Here is a 23847-nt window from a genome sequence, read left to right as displayed (position 1 = left end):
CCGCCCGGTCCGGCGGCAGCAGCGAGACGCGCCGGGTGCCGCCGCTCCGCGCAGCTGCTGCCAACTTTTGCCGGCGCTCAGCTGCGCCGCGGTTCCTCCCGGGAGGCGAAGTCGGGGCCGTGCCTTCGCCCCGAGCGGCGGCGGGTGCCCTCGGGGAGGGTCCGGCTCCTTTGCCCTGTTTTCTCCTTTTTTTTTTTTTTTTTTTCATTTTTCTTTTGCGCGGAGGGGTGGGGAAGGGAAGAAGCTATAAAGCGCTAAGGGACGTGCGTGACATAGTCCGTGTTGCAGCCCGTCCCCGCTGGAGCGGGGGGCTTAGGTAAACACCCGCTCTCCTAGAAAAAGGCCCTCCTCGCCTCTCCCCCGCCGCGGGAGAGACCGGACGGGACGGGACCAGCCGCCGCAAGGTAAGTCACCGGTACCGGGGCGCGGGAGCGGCGCCGCCCGCGTAGCCCCTCCTGGGCTCCGCTGGGGCAGTCCCGTCGGGGCGGTGGGTGCAGGCGGAGGAGCGGGGTGTCCTCTCTGGGTGCGGGACCTCTCCGCGAGACGCGGCCAAACGGGGCGGGGGAGCAGCCACGCGGTCCCCCGCACTGTCCCTCCGGCCGCGGCTCCAGCGCCGATCCCCTCGTCCCCGCGCTGCTCTGCTGCGCGTCTGTGGGATGCTGCCTGTAGGACCTCAGCCCTCTCTTGGATACTCCCATACCCTTCGAGGTTTGGTTTTTTCCTCCCGTTTTTGCCCTCTCGCAGCCCGCGGCGGCCCGTGCCCGCTGCCCGGCCGCAGTGCCCGGGCTGCCGCCGGGAGCCCCGGCTCGTCCTCCAGCGCCCGGGCGCTGCCGCTGAGCGGGTGTGTGCCAGGCAGGCGACGGCTCCGGCTTCGTTAGCTTCACACTTTGTTATAGTGGAGGGAGAAGGAAAAAGTGGCTACCAGAAAAAGTAGACGAAAACCTCAGCGGTGGCATGTAAGTGCCGAGACTTGCTACGTGTGGCTTGCGTCGTGTTTTTATTTAAACGGTGCAGAGACAATAGCTTCAGAGCGTTCTTTAATCACTTGCAGATATATAACTTTTATGTATTTAAACCTTCGTAGGTTAGTAGATTGGTGCAGATTTTTGAAAAACAGTGATTCTCTGACCATTTATTTTTCTGGATATATTTAGCACTTGAGTTTTAATGTGCTGGGCTTTCCTCTGGCCAGTTAGGTTGGTGCCAGGGACGAGCGTGACCTTGCCACTGCCGTGCTGCCCAGGACTGCTCTGGAAATCATCCTGGTGGGCACCTATGTGAACAAGACAAACTCTGTGAGGCTGGTTTTGGAGAGTGGGCTGTGAAGCTCGTAGCATCCCTTGGACTTTCCCTCCCCACCAAAGGATCTGGTTAGCAGCTAGTTACAATAATTAATTAAAACAAATGGTATTGCTGTTCTTGTGGCTTGACTGAGCTGCGGGAATCGAGCTCAGAGGGGAGGCCAGTGTAAATACACGGATCTCCCTGGCCCGGCTGTCTGTCTGTGAACAGACACCAGGTGACATTCGGTGACACAAATGTGGCAGCCTGTCTCCATCAGGGCATCCTACAGCCGGGCTGTGTTGGCAGCCCCACCCAGAACTGTCTTCCGATGGGCTTCCAGCTTAAGTCCACTGTTTTCATGCTTGTTCAAGCTGGTGGATTTGTATCTGTGTAAAACTGGAAGAGAGGAGAGCAATTTGAGGGTGAATTCCTCCCTGGGCAGCTGATGGTGAGTGATTTATATGCTAGTAACCCTGGCAAGGCACTGCTGGCTTGGCCATAACCTGGTTTCCATAAAAATAGCACTTGGGCATTAGACATCCGCAGCACTCTTGGCCGTGCTGTAAGGCAGTGAGGAGAAAAACTTTATGATTCAGCCTACTTTGAAAATCGCTGATTCTTAGCTATTTTAGGAATGGCATTTTGGATTGCTTCTTGTCAGGAATGCTTCATCCTCCTGGCCCCGCTCTCCTACCTCATAGCAAAACGCATACCTGCAAGAGGAGAGCTGCCCAGGTCAGCTTTCTAGTACCACTAAAAGTTTCTGTGAGTACTTAGAGTAATGTCGAGAATGTAAAGCTTGTTAATATTTGAAGGAGGAGATGACTTTTTAAAAACACTGAGAGATTTTATGTTCTATTTTGACTGTTAAGAATGTGATGAAGCAACAATGTGCAGTGGTGTATCGTGTGTGTGTGTTGTATGGATGTATTTGGGGTCCTCTGGCTGTGTGTCATCCTGTTGTGAGGAGAGTGATACCTTTTCCTTGCAGACTGACTTTCTGCATCAGCAGATAATGATCCCCTCTTAATTTGAAAGAGCTTTGCAATACATCTGAAAAATTACTTCAGCCTTGTCATATTTGTGTGATGAGGACTGCGGGTGCGTCACACTGTGCCTTTTCTGCATGGCCCCAGACAGAAAACCCATTGATGTTTCTGCTGTCGAGGGTGGGCACCTCAATGTGTTATTGCGATTCTGTCGGCGAGGTGAGGTGTGTGTCCTGCACGTGCCTGGGGATGCATCGTGCTTTGAGGTGCCTGTGAGAGCAGCCAGTTCTTCCCTGGTGACAGGCAATGGCACACGTGTGACGTGCTGCTGGCACCATTGGGCCGCGGGTTACCTCGCACCACAGCCCACCGGGGGAGTTCAGGGTTTGGTGATCAGATACATAATTTGAGAGGGAATTAGAATACCATGTAGGATGCTGACCAGCTACTCACGTGAACGATCCTGCAGAGATTAAAACGGGCCCCTTTTTTTCAGATTTTAAGTAGGTTGTCACAGAGGTCAGGCAGAGTTGTGCAGGATTGCCCTGCGTGCCTGTTTTGTTGTGGATAACTACTTTGGATACACCAAGGAAAAGAGTTTAGGTTTCCAAAATGTTTATAAATACAATATGGTGCAAACTGTCAAGCAAGCTGTTCAAAATCACGTAACGCCTATGCTGCCTTCCCTGTTCGGCACGGATGCCTTCACCGCATACTCGGTGTTCACGCGACGTTTAAAGCTCTCAGCGTGCAGCTACGGCCCATCTGCCACAATTTGTCCAGCACATCGCTCATCCTCCAGCGAGCTGGGCTGGGGATGCAGTGATGCAGGCAGGATCAGTGCCAGGGCTCTGCTTGTGCTGTAACCCGCTAATTGGAGCCCTGGGTCTTGTTGAGCGCTGCGGTGCTCGGAGCCAGGCGGGCGAGAGCCCGGCTGCCCCAAAGCGTCCCGGCTCGTCAGCCAAAACTGCGTGTAGAGGCAGAAACGGCGTCTTCAAGTCCGGTTTGTCCTCAGCTGTGGTGTGGGCTTGCTGGAAGCTTCGAGGATCATCTGTCTTGCCTTGCAATGTGAAGGGGTGATAGTTTATATTAAATTAAATTTAATTGGCATGTACAAAATGGGTGTGTAAAGCACCTTAGAAATCCTCAGGAAACAAAGCAATAAGCCCTTTTCTGGGAGGTGCCCTGAGAGCCGGAGCCAGTGTTGGGTGGGTTACTGGAGCTGGAGGAGCGGGTGCTCACCTTGGCTGCACAAGGTGGTTCTGAGCCTCCCAGATGCACAGTGACGTTCCACTCCCCATCCCATGGCTTTGGTAGGGCTGGATGGAGCCTGCTTGCCGGACGTTCCACTCTGAAGTGTGTCAGGGTCTTCTGCCTAAATATGTAGAAAAGGATGAGATGTTTATTAAACTCAGACCCTGCTTTTTCGTATAAAATTTATGTTCCGAAAGGCTGGTAATAAACAGTTTATTAAAAAGAAATCCTGATTTATTTCTGCAAATGGTTACATTTCAAGCTGGTATCAAATGGTTTTGTAGGAGACCACCTTTTATGCTTCCCATGGCAGTTTAAAATATTGCTAGAAAAATAATCCAGAACCTAAGTAGGTTTGGATAAAGGCAAGCCAGGACTGTACGTCAGGGTATGTGCTGCTTTCATGCAGCCGAGTGGCGGGTTTTTACCAGAGAACATCTGGGTACTGGCTTCAGTTACAGCACGGATTTTAGTGGGATAACAAGTGTTGTTTGGCTTCGTGTTCATTTTGAAGTCACTAAACTTTATACGAATAATAAAACCGTAAGCCCATTACTTCACTGTTTTCAAGGGGCTATTTCAGCCCTTCTTCAGGGTCTTGCATCTTTCCAGAGCTGGTTTTATTTTGTGTTACTAAATGGGTTTTTATTTTTTCACTCCCCAGCTTTCCTTCACAGGAGAGAGATTTACCAATCGATACTGACGGCCACACTAGAGATGGCAGGTTTCTATTCGACCTTGCCGAACGTGCATGTTTTCTGCATTAAGGGCAGTCTAATGAAAACTGCACTTTTCTTATTCAGTGCGTTCAAAGGGGGTGCTGATATTAATGTGGAAAACTATATAGCTGCTCTGGGCTACCAGTTCAACCACTTGTGATAGCTAAAATAATGGGAGGTGTTTATGTTACAACCAAGAATACACTACTTCTATGACAAAAATCTTCATTAAATCAAACGGGGATAGTTTCTGCCTGAGAAAATAACTCAAGCTAATTTGGATAGATGGAGCTTCGAAGGCTGAGGACATGTTAGGTTTGAAAACTTTAACAAGATGTCATTAGGAGAGGAAGTATTTGCCCTCACATTAGGAAATGGGTCAGGGTAATAAATCATACTCCAGAAGAAAGTGCTTAAAGCTAGAAATAAACTAAGAGTAAATATTAAAAAGAAATTTATTCCTTCAGAATTAATTTTCTAATTTGCAGTATACGAGGACACCCACTGAACTGGAGAAAGATAAATGCTAACACAGGGCTGTAATAAGAACCAACCAAAAATCTCATGACTGCATGGATAGCTTTGATTGCACTCCAGGGAGCATGTTGGTTGCACAGGACATGTCAGAAGCAGGCAAAGTGTTGTCTTTTTCGGTTCATGTGTGTGATAGCTTGTATTGTGACTTCACCAAAGATGCAATGATTGTCTCAGGGACATTTTGCTGGATAGGTTTTAAATGCTGTTTGAGTGATCGGGAACTCAAGGGCTCTGAGAACCCAGCCCCCAGTCCATGACTGCTTCAATAAACAAAAACGTACCTGTGTTATCAGAGGGACGGAGGTGAATCCTGTGCCAGGTGTCTTTCGGTGGGCTGTGTCCTCCCACCCGAGCAGGGGCGAACACTCAGGTAATCACAGCATTTTCAGTGTTTTTCCCACGTTACTCAGGAGTGCACAGGATTGTTGGGGTTTTGGCCTGGATTTGGCCCATTGTGTTGCACACCAAATGAGACCGCTCTGGTTTTAGGGTAATTAAATTCAGTAGTTGGAGAGATGTTTGTTGCTTGCGTGACAGCTGAGATAAGAAGCAGTGGTACTTACTGCGAGCACCTGGAAACCTGAAAAACAAAAGGCAATAATTTATCTTTCCTACTTCATTCCCCCTCCATGGGTCCGGATATGAGTGCCCCTCCAGCGTGACCCTCGCACACTCACAACGTGACACACCACTGAGGCTGACACTTCCGCTGTGATTTACAGGGGAAGAGCATTGTTTTCCTAATTGAGCATATTACTTTTGTGTGTGTGTGTGTGTGTGTGTAAAAGTAACTTTAAAGGGGTTGAAACTTTATTAGGGTGTGAGAAAAAGAATGCTTTTAATCTTTCTCACTTCTAACTTTTTCAATATCAAAATAGAGCAGTGCTCGACCAGCTGCTGCTGCAGAGGCTGGTGGGGAGGCAGGAGGCACAATGGGATTGCAGGCTCTTCGCACATGTCTGCAGGGACTGACCAGGGTAGACGGCTTTTACAAATCAACCCGAATATCGTGAAGACGTGAGCTCGCTCTCCCTCTCTCGCTACTTTGTTTAGGTGCAGAAGATTTACCGCTAATGTGTTTATATTCAAACAGTCTCAGCATATTGAAATCCACAAACCTGATGGAAATTAAGCAGTTTACAGATCAAGATGATGATGATACAGGAAAGCCAAGTATCTCAGAGCTGCCAGCTGGTCTCTGGATGCAAAGAAAAACATTAGTGAGCAGCGTTAACTGTTTCTAGTCCCCAGTCTTTCTCTTCTTCTGGCTACTAAATCTGCATTTAATTCCCCACGGGCTTTTTCTCCTGAGTAAGAATTACTTACTTGAGTATGATTTGTAGGACTAATAGGATCTTATCCATATTTGGGGAAGACCCTAGGGGCTCTCAAACTGATTTTTCAGTAATGAGAAATAATTAATAAAAATCTAATAGTCCTAGGGGGTATGAAAGTTACAATTTTGTGGAGAAGATTTAAAGTCAATCAATTAAAACTTTTATAATCCTGTTATAGTACAATTGGTGAAAAAAATAATATCAGGAGAAAAGAGCAGGTCTTAAGAGCGTTTCATATAATGTGAACAAGTTTTAATTTAACATTTGAATTAAGCGGGTATTTTAAAGCAGAGGATAAGAGACCTCTTGCAAGTGTGTGATAGCAGGGTGGAAGGCTCAGGGAAAGAACAGTGCTGTGTTAATTTATGGAGAATGTTCCAATTTCCACTCATGTAGGCAGAAGTAGTTGCAAGATGTTTATAAGAAAATCCAGGCAATTAGTGCTTGAACTAGAAAATGCAAAATTTGAACACACCAGTGAGATGTTCTTCCAGGAGACCAAAACACGCCTCTGGCTCAACCTTTTTTTGCTCACAGGGTTCGTGGCTGTCCCCCAGTAGACATTACGGGCTCAGTGTGGTTTTGTGCAGCTGGGGACTGTGCAGACCCCGACTTACGTCCCTTGGTGAAACACGTGTGCACAGAGCGAAGTGGGACCCAGGAGCTTCGTGTCCATGAGCAGAGACCCTGGCCTGGCTCCAGCCCAAACCCTTTGTGCTCACTGAAATGCCTTGATTGGTAAAACACCGAAAAGCTGATACTTTTCTGAATTTGCAGCTTTTTGGTCTTTACAATGCAATGTTAACAGTGATGTTGAAATGATACTTGGTGCTCTAATAGTAGCTTTTATCCAAGGATCTCACAGGCATTTCCAGTCACTAGCAAAGGGACAGCCCCAGAAGGCAGCGCTGGGTCCCACACCACAGCTCTCACCACGTCTCCGCTTTGGGAAAGGCAATGCCATTGGCATGTGTTTCAGCCATCTCTCAATGCAGAAATTCCTTGTTTTTCTCTTTTCCCTGCTGCCAGGCAAGGAGGTATCATTACCATAAGAAGGTCTGAAGGCTTTGGGGTTGTTTGGATGTCCACTCACCCATAACAGTCTGACCTGTGTGCCTGTATGTGTTCCCTCTGCTTTTGTTCGCTGTAACTAGATAAAGGACTAACCTTTCACCTGCCAATCTGGACAAATAAATACTGGCCCAGCAGTAGAGTGGAGCTGAAACTGACCCTTTCAATAATCTGATGTTTGAAATCCCTTACCACAGCTCAGCAGTTGACCCTGGCAGGTTTGAAACCCTTGTGGCAGTTCCCTTCAGAGCATCCATCTTTTCACACTTGGGAAAGACTTTTCAGCTTTGTCATGCAGAAGTCCACCACTTAGAAATCCCCCAAAGTATTAGAAAGCCACCCTGCAGGCTGGCAGCTCCCAAATGCACTCTCATCCTGCTTCAATACGATGGGCTGGTGGCTGGTGAGCCGTGCTTGGATTCATGGTGTCTTGTAAGCTCTTCAGACAGATGCATGTGTCGCTCTGACCATAGGCTCACCTGTGGCAGCAATCAATAAGAAGTTAATCTCTGTGGTCATGCTTCACCATCTCTCTGCACATGTACGGTCTCGCCCTTTGGACGCAAATCCTTTCTCAATCGCGTGGCTCATTCGCTCTGGAGATGTTCAATGATTCTGGCTGAGTACTACCCTGCCGTGCCTGCTGAGCAGCTCAGGGCAGGCACATGGGCTGTGTGGATCCATAGCTCCTCCATTGCCTGGCCATGCTTGTCTCAAATCTGTCGTCTGCTTCTCGGCAGCTACAACAGCTTTGAGTAACATTGGGAGCCATCCCACACCATATGGATGCTCTCCTCCTGCAAGGGGCCCCACTCCCTCATCAATGCGGAGCACGCTTGCTGCTGTCATTTGTCCCCGTGACTAGTGGGAGGATTAGGGAATTGGGGCCAGAGCCTCCATGCACAGATTTGGGCAGGATGAATCCTGTCCATCTCTCTGTGCAAAGGTCAGGCTGTTGGGGGAAGCAGAAGTTCAGATTTTCTCTCAAGCTGCTGGGAAGTGGCAGGCACTGCGGGGGGGTCACTGCAGGTAGCTGCATTGAGAAATTTGGAGCAGCTAACATCTTTTGCTAACAATTTTTACTAATCTACTGAGTTGCCCTCTATAGGAATCTGTGTCTTTTAGATCAGGATGCTAAGGAAATAAATGCTGGTAGGCAAAATATAACTGGCATGAGCATTCCTGCTTTTTCCTTTTCCAACCCATGTAGTGTATGGAAGTGAGTGTGTGAAAGAAATGATTTTCTCAGTGAGATTCAGAAGTCCTGGTGAGGCTGATCGTCCCATCGTGAAGTGGTTCACTTGCGGGGAGCCATCCTGTATTCTCAGCCACCACAGCCTCTGGGGAAGTCACCAAAGCTAATGCTGTGACTAAGGAACTGTGTGTGCCACTTTCTAGGAATGGTGGAGATCAGTGTGGGGGACGATACTCATGCTGGGTCTCAGGAAGTCTTTGGTACTGTAATTGTGGATAAGGTCTGCTAGCTCTAACTCACAGTGTGCGAGTAGAAGTATGTAAATATCAATATCTTTAGCACTACATTTGATACTTTCAATTTTCAAACACTTGACACATGTTTACATATTTTCAGCAACCCTTTTCCAACTAGGGAAAATTAGACCCAACATCTGTGAATTACTGTGATACGTAACAAATCATTATGAGGGAGCACCTTAAGGGTTCATTAAGGACTTGTAGGGCCCAAGATTACCATTGCACGCCTTCAAAGCTGAAGGTAGATAATGTTAAAACTGAATCTAATTTTGGACAGTAAATTAAATCAGAAAAAGTTGGATTCTGATTATAATTAAAGTGGAAATTTTAGGGGATCACTTGTCAGCATTACATGTATTACTGTGGTCATAGGTAATATGGACTAGACTCCCAATTCAGCAGAAAAAGACATAGCTCCTTTGAAGTCAGCTGAGAGCCTGGTTTACATGATTTGGGTGTAACTGAAAGCAGTGCAGGGGAAATAAGTGTAAGATCGAAGAAATATAGGAAAGAACAGAATACAACAGAAAAAAAAGTTTTTCCTCTGTTTATCTAAATTGTCTAGTTAACTACGAATGTTCCTGGGTTGAAAAAGCCTAGAATCCAGCCTTACAATTGCCTCTGGTGATGGATGTCTGCTGGTTTCTATGTGAGTTCCTGTTGCTGTATCTTTGCTCCGAGATATCTCCCAGCACTGTACGTGCCTGTGGGACACCCTCCTGCCAGCAGCACAGGAATGGACTTAGAGATTTGCCTGTTGGGTGCAAACGCCATCATAGGGGTTGTTACTGGAGCAGCTGTCCTGCTTTGCTTATGCAGCTGCAGTGCAGCTTTCTGGAGAGCTGCTGTTACCTCCGTGATGCTGCAGGCATTGGCGGTGGCGGTCGTTACTGGTTAGACTGGGAGCACTGAGAAACCCTATGCAGTAAAAAGAAAGATATGGTAAAATTGAGAATTTTTGAACACCCATTGTGGGAAAACTGTGTGTAAGGCAGGGAAGTTGGTGTGAATACTAATGTATTTTGGCTGGCTGTGGCCTGTAATCCCATGTACATGTGTGGTGGTGTTTCTGGACGCTGAAGAAAACTGCATGTCTGATGGAAGCTGAGGGAAACAGCCTCTGCATGCTTAAAAGGGTTCCAGAGTAGTCAGCAATTTTCCCTTTTTCAGTTGTACACCAAAAGGCAGAAGGGAAGAAGCATGCAAGCAATTCCAGCGTGCTCACAGCACAGCTTTCCACAGAATGTGCGTGCTGTGGTTGTTGCTGGGGCCACTGAGGGCTCGGCTCCCCCTGCTCCTGCCTGCGCGCAGGTGACTCGCAGCCCCTCGCCTGTTGCTGCCTCTTCCCCAGCTCCCTGCCCTGCGCCAGCCCCGGCTTTTCTCCTCTGTAACAAACACCTTGTCTGCCACAGGCAGCTGCCAGGCCCGGGGTATTCCCCAGGCCTTAGGAATTGCTCAAGCAACTTAAACTCTTGTGGTAGTTAATGCAGTTAATGACTTTGTTATGTTTAGCGCTTTCTAAAGGTCTTTCTGACCTCCAGCTGTAAGCTCTGGTGGTCTGAGGATGTGACAGCAGGATGCGAGGACCCCAATTCTGCTCTTACACCACCGTTCTGCTCTTCATCAGACCCTGACACTTCAGTCATCCCTGTCCCTCGTGGGTTTTGGCAAGGGCAGTTGCTCATAATGTCATTCAGAAGTATTCCAGGGAAACAGTGGGAAACTTCGTAGCAAATACCAACATGCTTGTGTTGGTTGTAATTTCTAATTGTTCATACGTTTTCCTCCCCGCTAATCCCCTTGCTGAAATTCATTATGGAGAGAGAGCAACACGCACTCAGAGAGCTGTGCTGAAGGCGGAGTGACTTGGCCGAGGAAAGTAGCTATTGTTTTATGATTAAAGGAAGGGATTATATTGGGATTTCCTTGAACAAGGAAAGTCGCTGCCCCACTTTTATTGCTTGTAACAAGGGGATAATAATTACTCTCCACTATAAAACACCTCCAGATCTTGTGATGAAAGATTTGTGGTAGAGCTGCGTGGCATTCAGGGTTGGTTATCTTAAACGGTCTGCAGTTGTGCAAACTAAGATTTCTCTGCCTTTTATCTTATTTCTCCTACTGGGGCTCAAACCCTGCTGAAACTATGGAAAACATTCCCCTTCTCTGAGCTGGGCTTTGAGTCAGGCATCTGAAATCAGTGTTTCCTGTGGTAGAGCTGAAACCAGTCACCCATGCTGTGACGCTTGCCATCTCTGTGAGCAATGTCCAGTCTCCCGGGGATTTTGTAGGGGCTTGGGAGGATGAGTAGGTATTATGGTAAGGACACAGGCCAGCCTGTGCCAGAGCAGTAGAGGGAAGTGAAGCACGGCATGGGGGATGAGCCGGCAGCTGGCTGCCACCCAGGGCTCCAGCGCATCATCCCTTCCTGTGCCACTGCCATCCACTTGCAAGGAGAGGTATGAGAGAACAACTGAGCATTGTAACGGAGACCGCTGGGGGCTTGCTGTTTGTTTGATTTTGACACTCACCGACGAGATGCATGGGTCGAGATGGCTGTGAAGGAGACAAGTGCTGGTGTGTGGTCTCTGATTAAAAGAAGAAAATCTACTTGGCATTTCCTCAAGTGTCCCAAATGGCATCTCCTGGCTCAGCTGCTTTTTTGAAGCATCCAGCTACCACCAGCTCCAGGATGGCCATTTCGGTGTAATCGGAGTTGAATCTGTTTCCACTAAAAGTGGAAAAATAAATAAGGCTCAGTTTAGAAACAAAATAGTCCATGTAAAATTTGATTTTTGATACCATATCTCCCCAAGTATGTTTGCTTTTCAACATATCCAACTTGAGACAGTTTTACATTTTACAATGTTATCCCTTCAGATTTAACCCCTCCCCTAAATTGTACTTTGTTGCCACTGCTTGTCATTAAGATTTGGTAGAAACGAACCCTTATTTCTTCATACTGTCTTATTTTTACATAGTTGGATTTTTTCCCCATACTACTGAGATTTGCTTTTCTAAAACAATACCCCCAGCAAGGAAAAATCGTGGGTTGAATTGGAATTGCAAGAGGCGGTCGGTTAATCCACAGATTACTGACATGGTGGACCTTAAAACTTCAAAGACACCATTATAGTCCATCGTGTCTGTGCGTATTTAGGGGGCTGTAATCCACAGATTACAGGCGTGACGGGGTATAAATGCTCCTGCCTTCCTAGTGTCCTGCCAGTGGGAGCTGCCATGTCAAACCAGCTGTGGTGCTACACCAAAATATTTCCTTAAAATCCACAGAGACAGCAAAACACGCCTGTGTCCCTGTCGCAGCTACGTTCCTCCTCATCCCCCCTTTCCATAGGGAAAGGCTTTGGGCTGGTGTGGAGGGGCTCCCCAGGCTCCTGGCGAGGCTCCCGCAGCCGAGCGTGGTCCGTGTTTTTCCCCAGGCACGCTGCAGGACCAGACACCAAGTTTTCAAGAGGGCTGCAAGGCATACCAAATGTTTTCCAGATCCCTTAGGGAATATTAAGTATTAAATGGCAGACCTTCACTTTCTCCCTCTAGTCTCCCCCTAAACAAACAAACTGAGCAGCTCCTGGTAAATATGTAAAATTTCAAAGGCATTATTTTCACTTCTTTACATGTTAAAAATAACTAACTGTCTTACAGTTGAAATTGGAGGGTGCTTTCAAACTCCTCTGTTGCTGAGGTGATAACTCTATGCCAAGGTGCATATATTTGTGTTATGTATCCCCAGTAATGAAGGCTATGATGGAAAAGCTCACAGCTTCTTTACTTGTAGTGTTCCTATAATAAGTCAAAGAAGTCACACAGTGCCATTTTATTTCTGAAGCTGGACTTAAATCACATCAATAATTCTACTGACTTATTATGAGATGCAGCATAGGTAACGTGAACAACGCAAAACCTCCCCAATAGACCAGAGTTTAAAAACAGGATGTAAAGAAGAAAAGAAGTTAACCATCCATACAGTAAAAATAGAAGACATGTAACACAAAAACACTGTCACAGGCAGTGCCTTAAAATTATCCTCACTAAATTACAGTCATGCACTTTCCACTCTCTGTAATTAAACATTAGGGTTTATTTATTCCAGATGCATTTTCTTCAAGTAAACCCAGATTTTTAAAAATTATTATTTTTTTGTTATTGTAAATCCTTTACAGGTCTCTGTGACCTGCAGACAGCTGAGAAGTAAATTATTTCCATAGATCAAGGCACTTGAAGATGACTTGTGAATAGTACTGGCATTGCGAGGGGTGAATCTAATATTTTTGCTTCCTTTTTACAGAGCGTGGGTATATTCAGTGATGTGGAGTCTGTGTGAGTACACGCATCTATGCATGAAATAAGTGCAGAATGAGATCTGAACAGGAGTACTCAACTCCTTGTTTTCCAAGCAGCCAAACAAAATGGATTCTCAACTTTCTGGGTGGGATTTCTGTGATGGGATGCAAGTGAGGGGGCTCGGTTATGTCATGGGGTGCACCCTGTGCAACTGCTGACAGATCAGCTTCTTCTACTAAATTTAATTTATCATCCTTGGTGTACTATTTTGCTGGAAAAAAGCTGCTTGCTTAGAGTAGAGAGAAAATACCCAAGACTTGATTGGTAAAATAAAAATTAAGTTATTTTATCTCAAACAAAACAGAACTCCCAGGTATGTCTGTATGTATTGCTGGGCAGGTCTAATGGCAGCGTGCACAGGCAGTGCTGTGACGTGCTGGGGTGCTCCTGCCTGATGGCTGCTGCAGACCCTGCGCCCCACAGGCTGCCCTCTCCGAGGCCACCTCTTTTCTGGCTGTGGTTGAGGATTCACCCACCTCCCTGATCCCACAGCCTGCGGGAGGAGGGTGCAGGGTGCTGCTGCAGCTCCAGCTGATTTGCCTGTCCCCCAGCTTGGAAACTAAGCAGGTTGCAAATGCCTTTCTATTCACCATTTCTCCTTATAATTGCAGCTACACAAAGGTCTTAAAGGCCGGACAGAGTGGTTGTGTACTTGGGATTTTGGAAGGGTTGGGAAGGCTCACTGCCCCAGTGTAAATCTTTCAGAAGGAAGGAATGAACTGCAATCATCATCAAATCTATGATCCAATTTAATGATAATTTTCGCATACGCACTTATAGCTCAAATTTTAAAAATGGCCAGATCGCTGCTTTTGTTTATATTTTCTCAAGGACAAAACCAACTTCTGGCAAGGTGGTAAATTTTCAGGTGTTGAAAGTGATTTGTATCCCACTCCAAATGTACAGCATGCATTTTTGATCTGTTGATCGTCTTAGATGAATACAAGTAGGTTTATTAAGTAAACCTTTTCCGAAGTGTGGCTGTTGCTATCGGTGTGTGTGTGCAGAGGAGCGGTGCAGCCCAGGAGCTGCTCTCCTGGGGCAGTGCCACCACCTTCCAGGTTAAAATTATGGGAAACCCGGCTGCTTGCCATGGCTGTTGCTGCCCCAGCATCACGCAGCCTGTCCAGGCTCAGTGGCCCTGTGCCCAGTGGGGCAAAACCAGGCATCCTGTCCCGCTGGAAGCCAGCCCGGGAGCAGCCCTGCCTGGGAGGAGAGGGGGACCCCTGGGTGCTCCCTGCTCATAGCCTGGCTCCCCAAAGTGAGTCAGTCTATCTGCAGAGGGGGAGGAGGAGAAGGAGGAAAAAATAGAAAAAGTAGAAAAGGAAGAAAATAGAAACCTCTTTTTTCCTTTCTTTTTGAAATAGAAGAATATGCAAGCAAGTTATATTTTCTCAAGGATGTTTTTCAGTTTAGCCCTTGTTGCTGGTCGAGAGCTGCTGGTGCCTGCAGTGCTGTCCTGGGCTCTCCAAGCTGTGGTGGGTTTTTACCTTTCCCTTCGTGATGCACTTGTGGTTGCTGCCGTGTATCTCCCTCCTCTTCAGCGGCACAGGGAAGGTCGCTGTCCTGGCACGGCCAGGCTGAGAAGTTGTCCCTCTCCCCATGCCAGGTGTCACCAGTAGCGCTGCCAGCTTTGTCCCTTACCCTCTCCTCTTCCCCCTCTCCTTACCCTGAAGCGAGCGCCAGCCTCACCCAGCAGGACAGGGCAGGAGGTTTGCCTTTGCCACTAGGGTTTAAGACTCTGTTTAGAGTTTGGGAAAAAAGTGAGAGGTAAAGATGTGCCATTAGAGGGCACTTTTGCAATCCGGGAGAAGGAAAACGGTGCTTATTATTTCACTTAGGACTGTTTACTTTGGCGCTCTCTAAAATTCAGTGATAAACAACACGCAAATCCCTCCAGTCAGCAGGAATATATCAATAAAATATTGACTCTGAGTTTAAAAGAAAAGAAAACAAGACAAACTTGTAGAAAAGGGAGTAAAAGGCATTTAGGAGGTGGCACAGTCTGGAGAACAAAAAATCACACAGCGTATTTCACGTAATTTGTATGGCTTTACAGTGCAGCGCTTAGGCCTCAGCTTGTACCTGGCTTCTAGAATAAAACCAGCTTGGACCACGGCACGCTGAGACAACAAATCGCTTGTTGGAAGTTTCCGAAGGCTGGGTGGGAGAGTATGAATTCATATGCTCACAGCCAGCAAGGGCATTTCTGGCAGACTCTGTCAAAGTCTTTGCCCAGAAAAGAACATGGGGCACATAAATTATTTTTTTTTTGCTTTCCTCTTGATGTTTTGTGTGAGTAGACTGTAGAGGATTTAGATTAAAATTCAGCGAAATTATAATCAGTGCACTGCAAAAAAAAAAAAAACCCAAAAAACCTGTTTATTAATTGCTGTGAAAGGGTGTTGTGACACTGACAGCATGGTTTTCAAAACCCGTGAGTCAGTTTTAGATGCCTCTTTGCTGTTGAGGTGTCTCACTTTGGGAAGTGTCGTGCATGAAAATTGGACCCATTTTAAGCCTCTGAGGTTGGATGTGTGAAAATGAAAACACTCAAAATCCTATTAATTCGTAAAGGAACAAGGATTATAAAACTTTTGTGTTAACATCTGACAATTTTGCAAGCTGTTTAATGTATGGAGTGGGCTGGGGGTGCTGGGCAGGGATCTCAGAACAAACCGTAACGCATCTTTTGTGGTCATTTTTAAGCCTAATTGTTTTTACAATTAGATTCAGGAATCAGAGACAAATCCATACCTTGTTGCTACACTGCAGTTGTTACTGGGGACAGAAATGCTGTAACAGGAGTTTTTAAAGTGGATTAGCTAGTGAAATTATTTAAGAAATGAACTTTAGCCTGGGTAGTCCCGTAATCAAAAGTCGTTTATTTTACTAGAGGTTACATCGTGCTGGACCAGACTATGGGAATATACAAGATTGCAATTTCAAGGGGTTCATGTGGAGGACGCTGTCTGCTGAAAGTGTCAGTGCTTCTTACCTAACCAAATAATCTCCTGTAACTGTTGTGATTAAGTTGGAAAGAATTTCTTCCCTGTTGGCCAACAATAATACCTGAAAAGTCAATAAACATTGTGTTACAGCACACAAAACTCATCCTGCCTTGTGTGAGAGGAGGTTTCTGCTGATTTCAGTGACTCAAGTCAGCAAGTATTTTGACTTATGATCTTTGCTCCAAAAGGTCAAATGTCATTAACTTTGCTGATAAGTATCAACACTTCAGTCTGAATTTGAGGAAATATGCCTGTTGTCATCAAAAGCTAAGCCAGGACTTGGTTGGGATAAATTTTTACAAACGCTGGGAGAACCAAGTCAGTATTTAACTAGCAATTGCATGTCTTAGGTAAATCCCTTTACTCCTTTCCCTTCCTTAGGGCAGAGCACTGCAGTAACCTGTTATTAAAGCATCCCAAACGCTGATGAAATGCACAATTTGAGACCTGTGAGTGCCCGACGTGAAGCATTACAAACCCTGTGAATGGGGGAATACGGCTGTGTGTTGCTGTTGCCAGGTTATTGCAGAATAAATAAGGATGCAGTCTTTTCCAACTGCAAAATAACTTTTGGAAGCCTCGGGCTTCCTCAGGAGACAGCAGGGCCAGGTGTGCTATGGGGACCAGTGAGCTGGCTGTGGGGCTCCCTGGCATGCTTGCTGCTCACTCTCAGGGACATGGGGCTCCTCCACAGTCACCTGCCCACCTGAGACATGGCTGCAGGGGAAACTCTGCCAGGTGAACCTCAGGCATTCACTTCCATCTTTCCTGTGGTTTTCCACTCAGGAAGGGAAGGATCTGGATGCAAATGTGCAGTGAGTAAGGGAGTGAGAAAGCTCAGGAAGGTATAGCAGCCCTTGTTGTGAGGGAAGGTGAGAGCAAAAGGAGGTGAAGATAAAATTGCGTCCTAGCAAGGGAGTTTTCAGTATGTGTCACTGGTGGCTTATAGTTCTGTCGGGATTTGCTACGTATTTTCTCTGCCCTCTTGCATTGCCAGTTTCTTGTTTGTGTGGGAAAATACAGAGCTGAAGAACAGGGGCCAAGCTGGACAGAAGATTGGAAGGAACCAGTCAAAAGCAGGGTGGGAATGAACTGAGGTAACGGGGCCAGGGATGGCAGAGAGGAGGGAAGGGGGTGAGTGTGGGGGACCTGTCCCACTGATGGTAGAAGCAATTAAATAATGATGATGTTATAGGCAGAGGAAGAAATAGAGGGTGAAAATAGCTCTCAGTGGGCCTTGCTGGTGTCAGGAGACCTGCTGTCCTGCACCTGAACAGCTGTGTTTAGACATGTGGGGCGCAGGATGGGCTGCGGGACAGACAGATGCTGTGACCTCTTCTCTGCACATGGTGGAAGGGGAGCTGGAGACAGCAGAGGGGGGATTTGGGAATATTTTTGTCAGGAATTTGGGGTGAAAAAGTAGATGGGACCCCATGCAGCGTATTCCCACGTTTGGAATACCAGCACCCACAGTGAGTTTTGGTGGGAACACAGTGATGATGAGAGGGGCAGGGGCTGGCAGGCTGCTGGCAACTTGCCTCCAGAAAGAAAAGGGTGTGAAAGAGCACACTGGAATTTTGTGGTTGCAGAGAAGGGGGTCTTGCTGCAAGATCCTGAAGGGCTGGAGAGCTTAAACTGGGGTGGGAAGGAAGGTCCCAACCTGTGACCACACTGGCCTCCAGCAGGTTGCTGCAGGTGGCTCCTATTGGGTTTTTGGAAGGTAAAGCCACAGGAGAGGGAAGGAGAAGGCTGCTGGGGCTTCCCTCAGGAGCACCTGGTTATATTTTCATGAGCTGCCTGAAGTGGAAGAGCAATTTTATTGTCTTATACTACATCATGCCACTTCTCAAGGAGCTTTCTATTTCCTATTTCTACATAAAAGATTAGAGAAAGGTCAAGCAAAGTGGAAGATAAAACAAAGCCAACAATCTCAACAGCAGATTTAATCTTAAAGGTAGAAAGAAATGATTTGTTATAAAGCCATACTCAACTTACACTGCAGTATAAGGACTGGTGCATGACTTCACATTCAGCCAAGTAACAAGATAAAACTGTTCCTGCCAGCTCAGCTTTTATTGTGCTTCTCCTCAAAGCCAATGGCTAACACAGTTTAGGCAGTGGTCTTAAAATCTTTTTTCTAATTTTAAAAAATGTTATCATTTAGCAGTTTAAACTCACTATACTCATACCAGAAACAGGCTTTGTTTCCCTCCCAGCCCCCCAGCTAGAGCCATTATGTATGAGATCATCTACTGTACTGAAAGGAGATTTCTAGCCTGTCCCACTGTATATCTTAGGGTAGTCATTACTGACCTAGTTGTAGACATAATAATGAAAGGTTGAGATTATGAATTATTATGCCTAATTTGTAAAGGATTCTCTGCTTTTGTGTTTTGCAATTCCCATCAGACTTGAGGATTAAACCCTGCTGAATTGCATGCTAATACCAATGTGCTTTGAATATGTGTGGGTTTATATCACATGTTTTCCTAATTCACTATCTTTTGTAAAGAACATTTTCACTGGAAATATTTACTTTTCAAAGGATTTTTGGAGGTCCAACCAAAATCTTCTTAGGAAAGTGAGGGCAATATAGCCTCCATCTGCTCTGTGCTTACTAGAGCTCCCATGTCCAGTGAGTTCTATTAATATTTCTGCTATGGCAAAACATCCAACTGTAGCTCTAGCAAAGTATGTGGAAAGCTTTTGCTCTTTGTTCATGAGAGGGAGAGATACCAATTTGAAACCAGGCTTGCTTTCAATTACAGTTCAAGATGGAAAAATCTTATTTACATACTTTGTGCATGTGCTGTGATGATGCAAGCTTAGTCCTTATGTATTCCCAGTGCTTGTATGGCAGTACAGTGAAGGTGCCATACAGGCACAAAGTGCATGCTGTGTTATTGTAGTTATGCCTGCATTTTGGTGGTGGAGCAGACTTACCAGGCTCCTATTTCCTTTCTAAACTGTCCTGTGCTCTACAGCTTTGAAATGCATCTAGGTATGAAGGTTTGCTGGAGGTGGTAGTAAGCTCTCCAGCAGCAGTAGATCAGCTGGCAGGAGCTTCACGAGTGTGCAGCCAGCCGACTCAGTGACCACGGGTCACAAATAAGTGGGTGCTTGGCCAGGCTTTTGCCCACCAGCATGAGAGTGGCTGGTGGCAGCTCCTGCTGCCCATGGTGCAGCTCTCCTCAGGTGGGACTCCCTGTCGTTGCTGTAGGATGCTCCTGCTGCGCTGCCCACCACTGCCGCTGCTGCTGCTGCTGCCGCTCAGCTCGAGGCCCCAGAAGTTACCTACCAGAGATGAGGAGCTCTTCCAAATGCAGATCCGGGACAAAGCGTTTTTTCATGATTCATCAGTCATCCCAGATGGAGCTGAAATTAGCAGCTACCTCTTCCGAGACACCCCTAAAAGGTATTTCTTTTTACATCAAGTGAAGAAGTTGTACTTCGAAAACAGTAGCTTTATTTACTGAGTGTTTTGAAGTCAATATTGGATCCATGTCACAAAAATACAAATTCCAGAGTTCTGTCTGATGAAGTAAGTAATTATGTGAGTTTCCACCCCGATCTGGACTCTCTGACTGTGGGTCTATCCAATTTATTTAATTTATGGGATAAGCCCAGAGCTCCCAAAAACCACAGAAGTTCCCTGAAGTGGAGCCACTAACCATGTCTGGAATAAAAAGGAGCAGGAAGAAAATTAGAAACTATGGGTTTACCCCACCACACTTGTTTCTTTTCGTTATTTCATATTGAGCTTTAAAGAAGCAGGGTAAGCCCATCTGTTTTGAACTCCCCACTTCCCAGCTTCAGCCCTGTGGGTCAGAAAGTACTGGGTTAGACTGGGGAAAAACCTGAGGCTCCAAAGAGTTCAGGGAAGACCACCATTACCACCTTCCTTCTCATATCAGACACCTCCTTAAGTCTTCATTGGTGAGAAATATTTTGTAGTAAATAACATGGGGAGCTTGGATGTAAGTGGGGGGACAGTTGAATGTATATGTTTCTATATGTGCTTCTAGGGCCCTTACCTGGACATAACATAAAATGTGTGTCCTGCTTTGAAGTGCATACACTGGAATTCCAGGAAAGATCACGTTTCCCTCAAGTAAACCTTGGTGACCACTTGTACTGTATATTGTTAGTGTAGGGATAAAAAGTGCAGCTGATGGAGGGGAGGGCAAGAGGCCAGAAACTCCTCTGCCATGTCTTGACAAGCAAAGCATGAACTCTGCAGCACTGTGTCAGTGGGTGGATTCCCCTCACCTCCTTAACTCTTGCCCACTGTCCCCTCCACGTTCCCTCTACACACACTTGTCCGTAAGTGATGCTTTTGTCCCTGTTGCCCACCAGGATCAAACTTGATCATGTCAAGTCAGTCCCTGCTGGTTGGCTGCCATCAGGATTTATTGATGTTATGGGTCTTTTAACTTTCCCCTAGGTATTTCTTTGTGGTTGAAGAGGATAACACTCCCTTAGCAGTGACAGTGACACCATGCGATGCCCCTCTGGAGTGGAAACTGAGTGTGCAAGAACTCCCAGAGGAAACCAGTGGAGAAGGTTCAGGTAACAAACCATCAATGAGTTTCCTTGCACCTCAGAGAACTGCTTTTCTCCTGGATTTGAAGCCCCTCAAACCCATCTCGGTGTGATGCCATCTTGCAGCAGGCCCATCTTTATGGCCTCATGCTGTTTGGATCTTCAGCCCCCGTCCTGCCTTTGTGCAGGAAACTGGCAGCAGATAGCAGTGTGAGAAGGAAAAGAGCTGCGAAGAAAATAAAAGCTGAGGTTATAGTTACAGATTGCAGTGAATGCTCCCACAACAAACTTCTTGCCCAGAGTAACTTGGCTTCACGGAGGCTTTGCTGTGAGCTGTTTGTACAAGAACTGAAGAGACAGGGCTGGCATTGCAGCAGGGCTGAGCTTGCCCCTCTGAGGGGCCTCATCTGTAGATGTGGAGGTGATTTGGAAATAGCTGTATAATTGCTACTCAGGAGAGAAAAGGTCCCAGGATTCCACTGCTTGTCACAAAAGTGCTAAATGTCATACACACTACATGGGATTGTATACACACCTCTGGCCCTCACCCTGTTTAGGCACATGGCATTGGAGGGAGTTGGAGGACCAAAGCTAAGGGCCCAAGTCCAGAAACGGGCAGTGGGGTCAGTTCCCCCTGGGGAACTGTATGGCATCCCCAAGCTGGATGCTTGAAGTAGTCTAGTGGAGGGTATTACCTACCACGCACAAGCCTCCCTTAATGCTGGCCAGGTGCAATTTCTTTTGCATTTCATTTTAACCTGAGTGCCAAACCAGTCTCCCTCTCCAATTTGACAGAAGTATTGGTTACATCTTCCTCAGAAGATAAAACCTTGCTTTTTTGTCTCACTTTTGTATTTTATGTAGAAGTATTTGTTGGAGTTTTATTTTCTCATATTGGCAGATTGTGTCTGTATAAATGCTTTTCTTTGCTTATAATCTAGGTGAACCAGAACCTCTTGAGCAACAGAAACAGCAGATTACTAATGAGGAAGGCACAGAGCTGTTCTCTTACAAAGGCAATGATGTTGAGTATTTTGTGTCCTCTAGTTCCCCATCTGGTTTGTACCAACTTGATCTGCTGTCAACAGAGAAGGACACACATTTTAAAGTGTATGCAACCACTACTCCAGAATCGGACCAACCTTATCCTGAATTACCTTATGATCCCAGAATCGATGTCACTTCTCTGGGACGTACAACAGTGACACTGGCATGGAAGCCAAGTCCCACCGCCTCCTTACTGAAACAGCCAATTCAGTATTGCATTGTCATCAATAAAGAACACAATTTCAAAAGCCTCTGTGCTGTGGAAGCTAAGCTCAGTTCTGATGATGCCTTCATGATGGCTCCAAAGCCAGGTCTGGATTTCAGTCCATTTGACTTTGCCCATTTTGGCTTCCCCTCAGACAACAACTCTGGCAAAGAACGTGGTTTCCTAAAATCATCATCATCAAAGTTTGGGAGGCAAACATCCTCGAAGCCGAGAGTTGATCTGCATAAAGTTTGTATGGGGAACAAGAACATATTCACAGTGTCTGATCTGAAGCCCGATACGCAGTACTACTTTGACATGTTTGCAGTAAACACCAACACTAACATGAGCACTGCGTACATTGGCACCTTTGCCAGAACGAAGGAGGAGGCTAAACAGAAAACAGTCGAACTGAAGGATGGCAGGGTTACAGATGTATTCATCAAGAGGAAAGGAGCCAAATTTCTGCGGTTTGCTCCTGTTTCATCTCACCAAAAAGTCACCTTCTCTGTTCATTCATGCCTGGATGCTGTTCAGATCCAAGTGAGGAGAGATGGAAAACTTGTCTTGTCTCAAAACGTGGAGGGTGTGCGGCAGTTCCAGCTTCGAGGAAAAGCAAAAGCTAAGTATCTCATTAGGCTGAAGGGAAGCAAAAAAGGTGCTTCTATGCTGAAGGTCCTGGCTACAACAAGGCCTAACAAACAGTCATTTCCTTCTCTTCCTGAAGATACACGAATCAAAGCCTTTGACAAGCTCCGCACGTGTTCTTCAGTCACGGTGGCATGGCTGGGGACACAGGAGAGAAACAAATTCTGCATCTACAAAAGGGAAGTGGATGACAATTACAATGAAGAGCAGAAGAAGAGAGAGCAGAACCAGTGCTTGGGTCCAGATACGAGGAAGAAATCAGAAAAGGTTCTCTGTAAATACTTCCACAGCCAGAACATCCAGAAAGCAGTGACCACAGAGACAATCAGAGGCCTGCAGCCCGGCAAGTCCTACCTGCTGGACGTTTATGTGATAGGGCACGGTGGGCACTCCGTGAAATATCAGAGCAAACTGGTGAAAACAAGGAAGTTCTGTTAGTGCCCTTGTACATAGAAATATATGGAACTCTGGTCTGAACATTATCCTACTTCCAGGTATTGACTACTTGCACAGCTGAGAAGTTGTGACCTGTATTTGTACTGTGTAGAAAAGATATCAACTTGTATATTTATGTTTACATAAGTAATTGTTTGGAGGAACTGAGGTTGGTGCCCTCTGGTAGCGTCTGGCAATGGTGTTCTCATGTGTCCGGTGACCCACATGTGATGCTCAGTAGATGTCCAAGGTAGCAGGAAACCCCAAAGGAACTTGCACTCCTTTGCGTCCATATTGCATGAACTGCTTCTAAATTATTTTATACTTAAAAGGCTGAGATAAATTGTTCATCCACCTTGTTACTCACACACCAAGCACACAGACATACACCCTTTCACTCAGCATAGATGATAGGATTTCTGTAAATTATTTTATAGAGTCTTGTTTTAAATGTTTATGTTTCTATGATTGTAAACTATTAAAATCTGTCCCTGTTAAAATACAGATCTAAACTAAGTATTAACTGGGCTGCACATGAAGCGGTTTCATTGCTAATGTAAATTCTTACCTAGCTGATTTTCATGTTTAAATACTGTATTATTTCATGTAAAAAGTTGCCATAATGTTATATTCCTGTATATAAAATTAAAAATGCTAGATTATATATTGTTTCCTTTTTTTTTTTTTTTCTTGACATTCTAAGGGGGCAAACAGACTTGGGAACAAAAGAGGCATTCTGAAACTTGAACTGAATTCAGCTAGGATGTGTGCCTTTTTTGTTCTTCATCTTTTTGGGTGAGGTGACTGAAGTCCAGTAGAATTACTGATGTTACTGAGTTAGTGGTTAAAATTTATGGGGGAATGCAGGCCACTGAAGGGGCATTATTTGGGGCACACTCTCGGTCAGTGACA

General features: G+C 46.1%; 1 protein-coding gene across 2 annotated transcripts; it reads left to right on the top strand.

Annotated features, from left to right (window-relative positions):
* On the top strand, window positions 1–23599 carry NDNF (neuron derived neurotrophic factor). 2 transcript variants are annotated; one of them, XM_082050945.1, is made up of 4 exons: window positions 1–404; window positions 19279–19473; window positions 20503–20627; window positions 21542–23599. In XM_082050945.1, exons 2-4 carry the CDS (start codon window positions 19280–19282, stop codon window positions 22936–22938), a joined length of 1716 nt encoding a protein of 571 aa, XP_081907071.1. In that variant the 5' UTR covers window positions 1–404; window position 19279; the 3' UTR covers window positions 22939–23599. The 2 variants fall into 2 exon arrangements, with proteins under 2 accessions (XP_081907071.1, XP_081907070.1); XM_082050944.1 differs by lacking the exon at window positions 1–404 and adding an exon at window positions 937–956.
* Window positions 23600–23847: the final 248 nt, after the last annotated feature.

This window comes from Streptopelia decaocto (assembly GCF_964273445.1).
Source record: "Streptopelia decaocto genome assembly, chromosome: 4".
Taxonomy (NCBI): Eukaryota; Metazoa; Chordata; class Aves; order Columbiformes; family Columbidae; genus Streptopelia; species Streptopelia decaocto.
Note: the sequence above shows the minus strand (reverse complement) of the source record. Positions and strands in the feature narration are given on the sequence as shown.

Excerpts from the sequence above, each read along its gene's own strand:
- NDNF (XM_082050944.1), top strand. Across the intron at positions 19,474-20,502 it reads TTCCGAGACACCCCTAAAAG|GTATTTCTTTGTGGTTGAAG; the intron begins GTATTTCTTTTT and ends ACTTTCCCCTAG. Across the intron at positions 20,628-21,541 it reads AACCAGTGGAGAAGGTTCAG|GTGAACCAGAACCTCTTGAG; the intron begins GTAACAAACCAT and ends CTTATAATCTAG.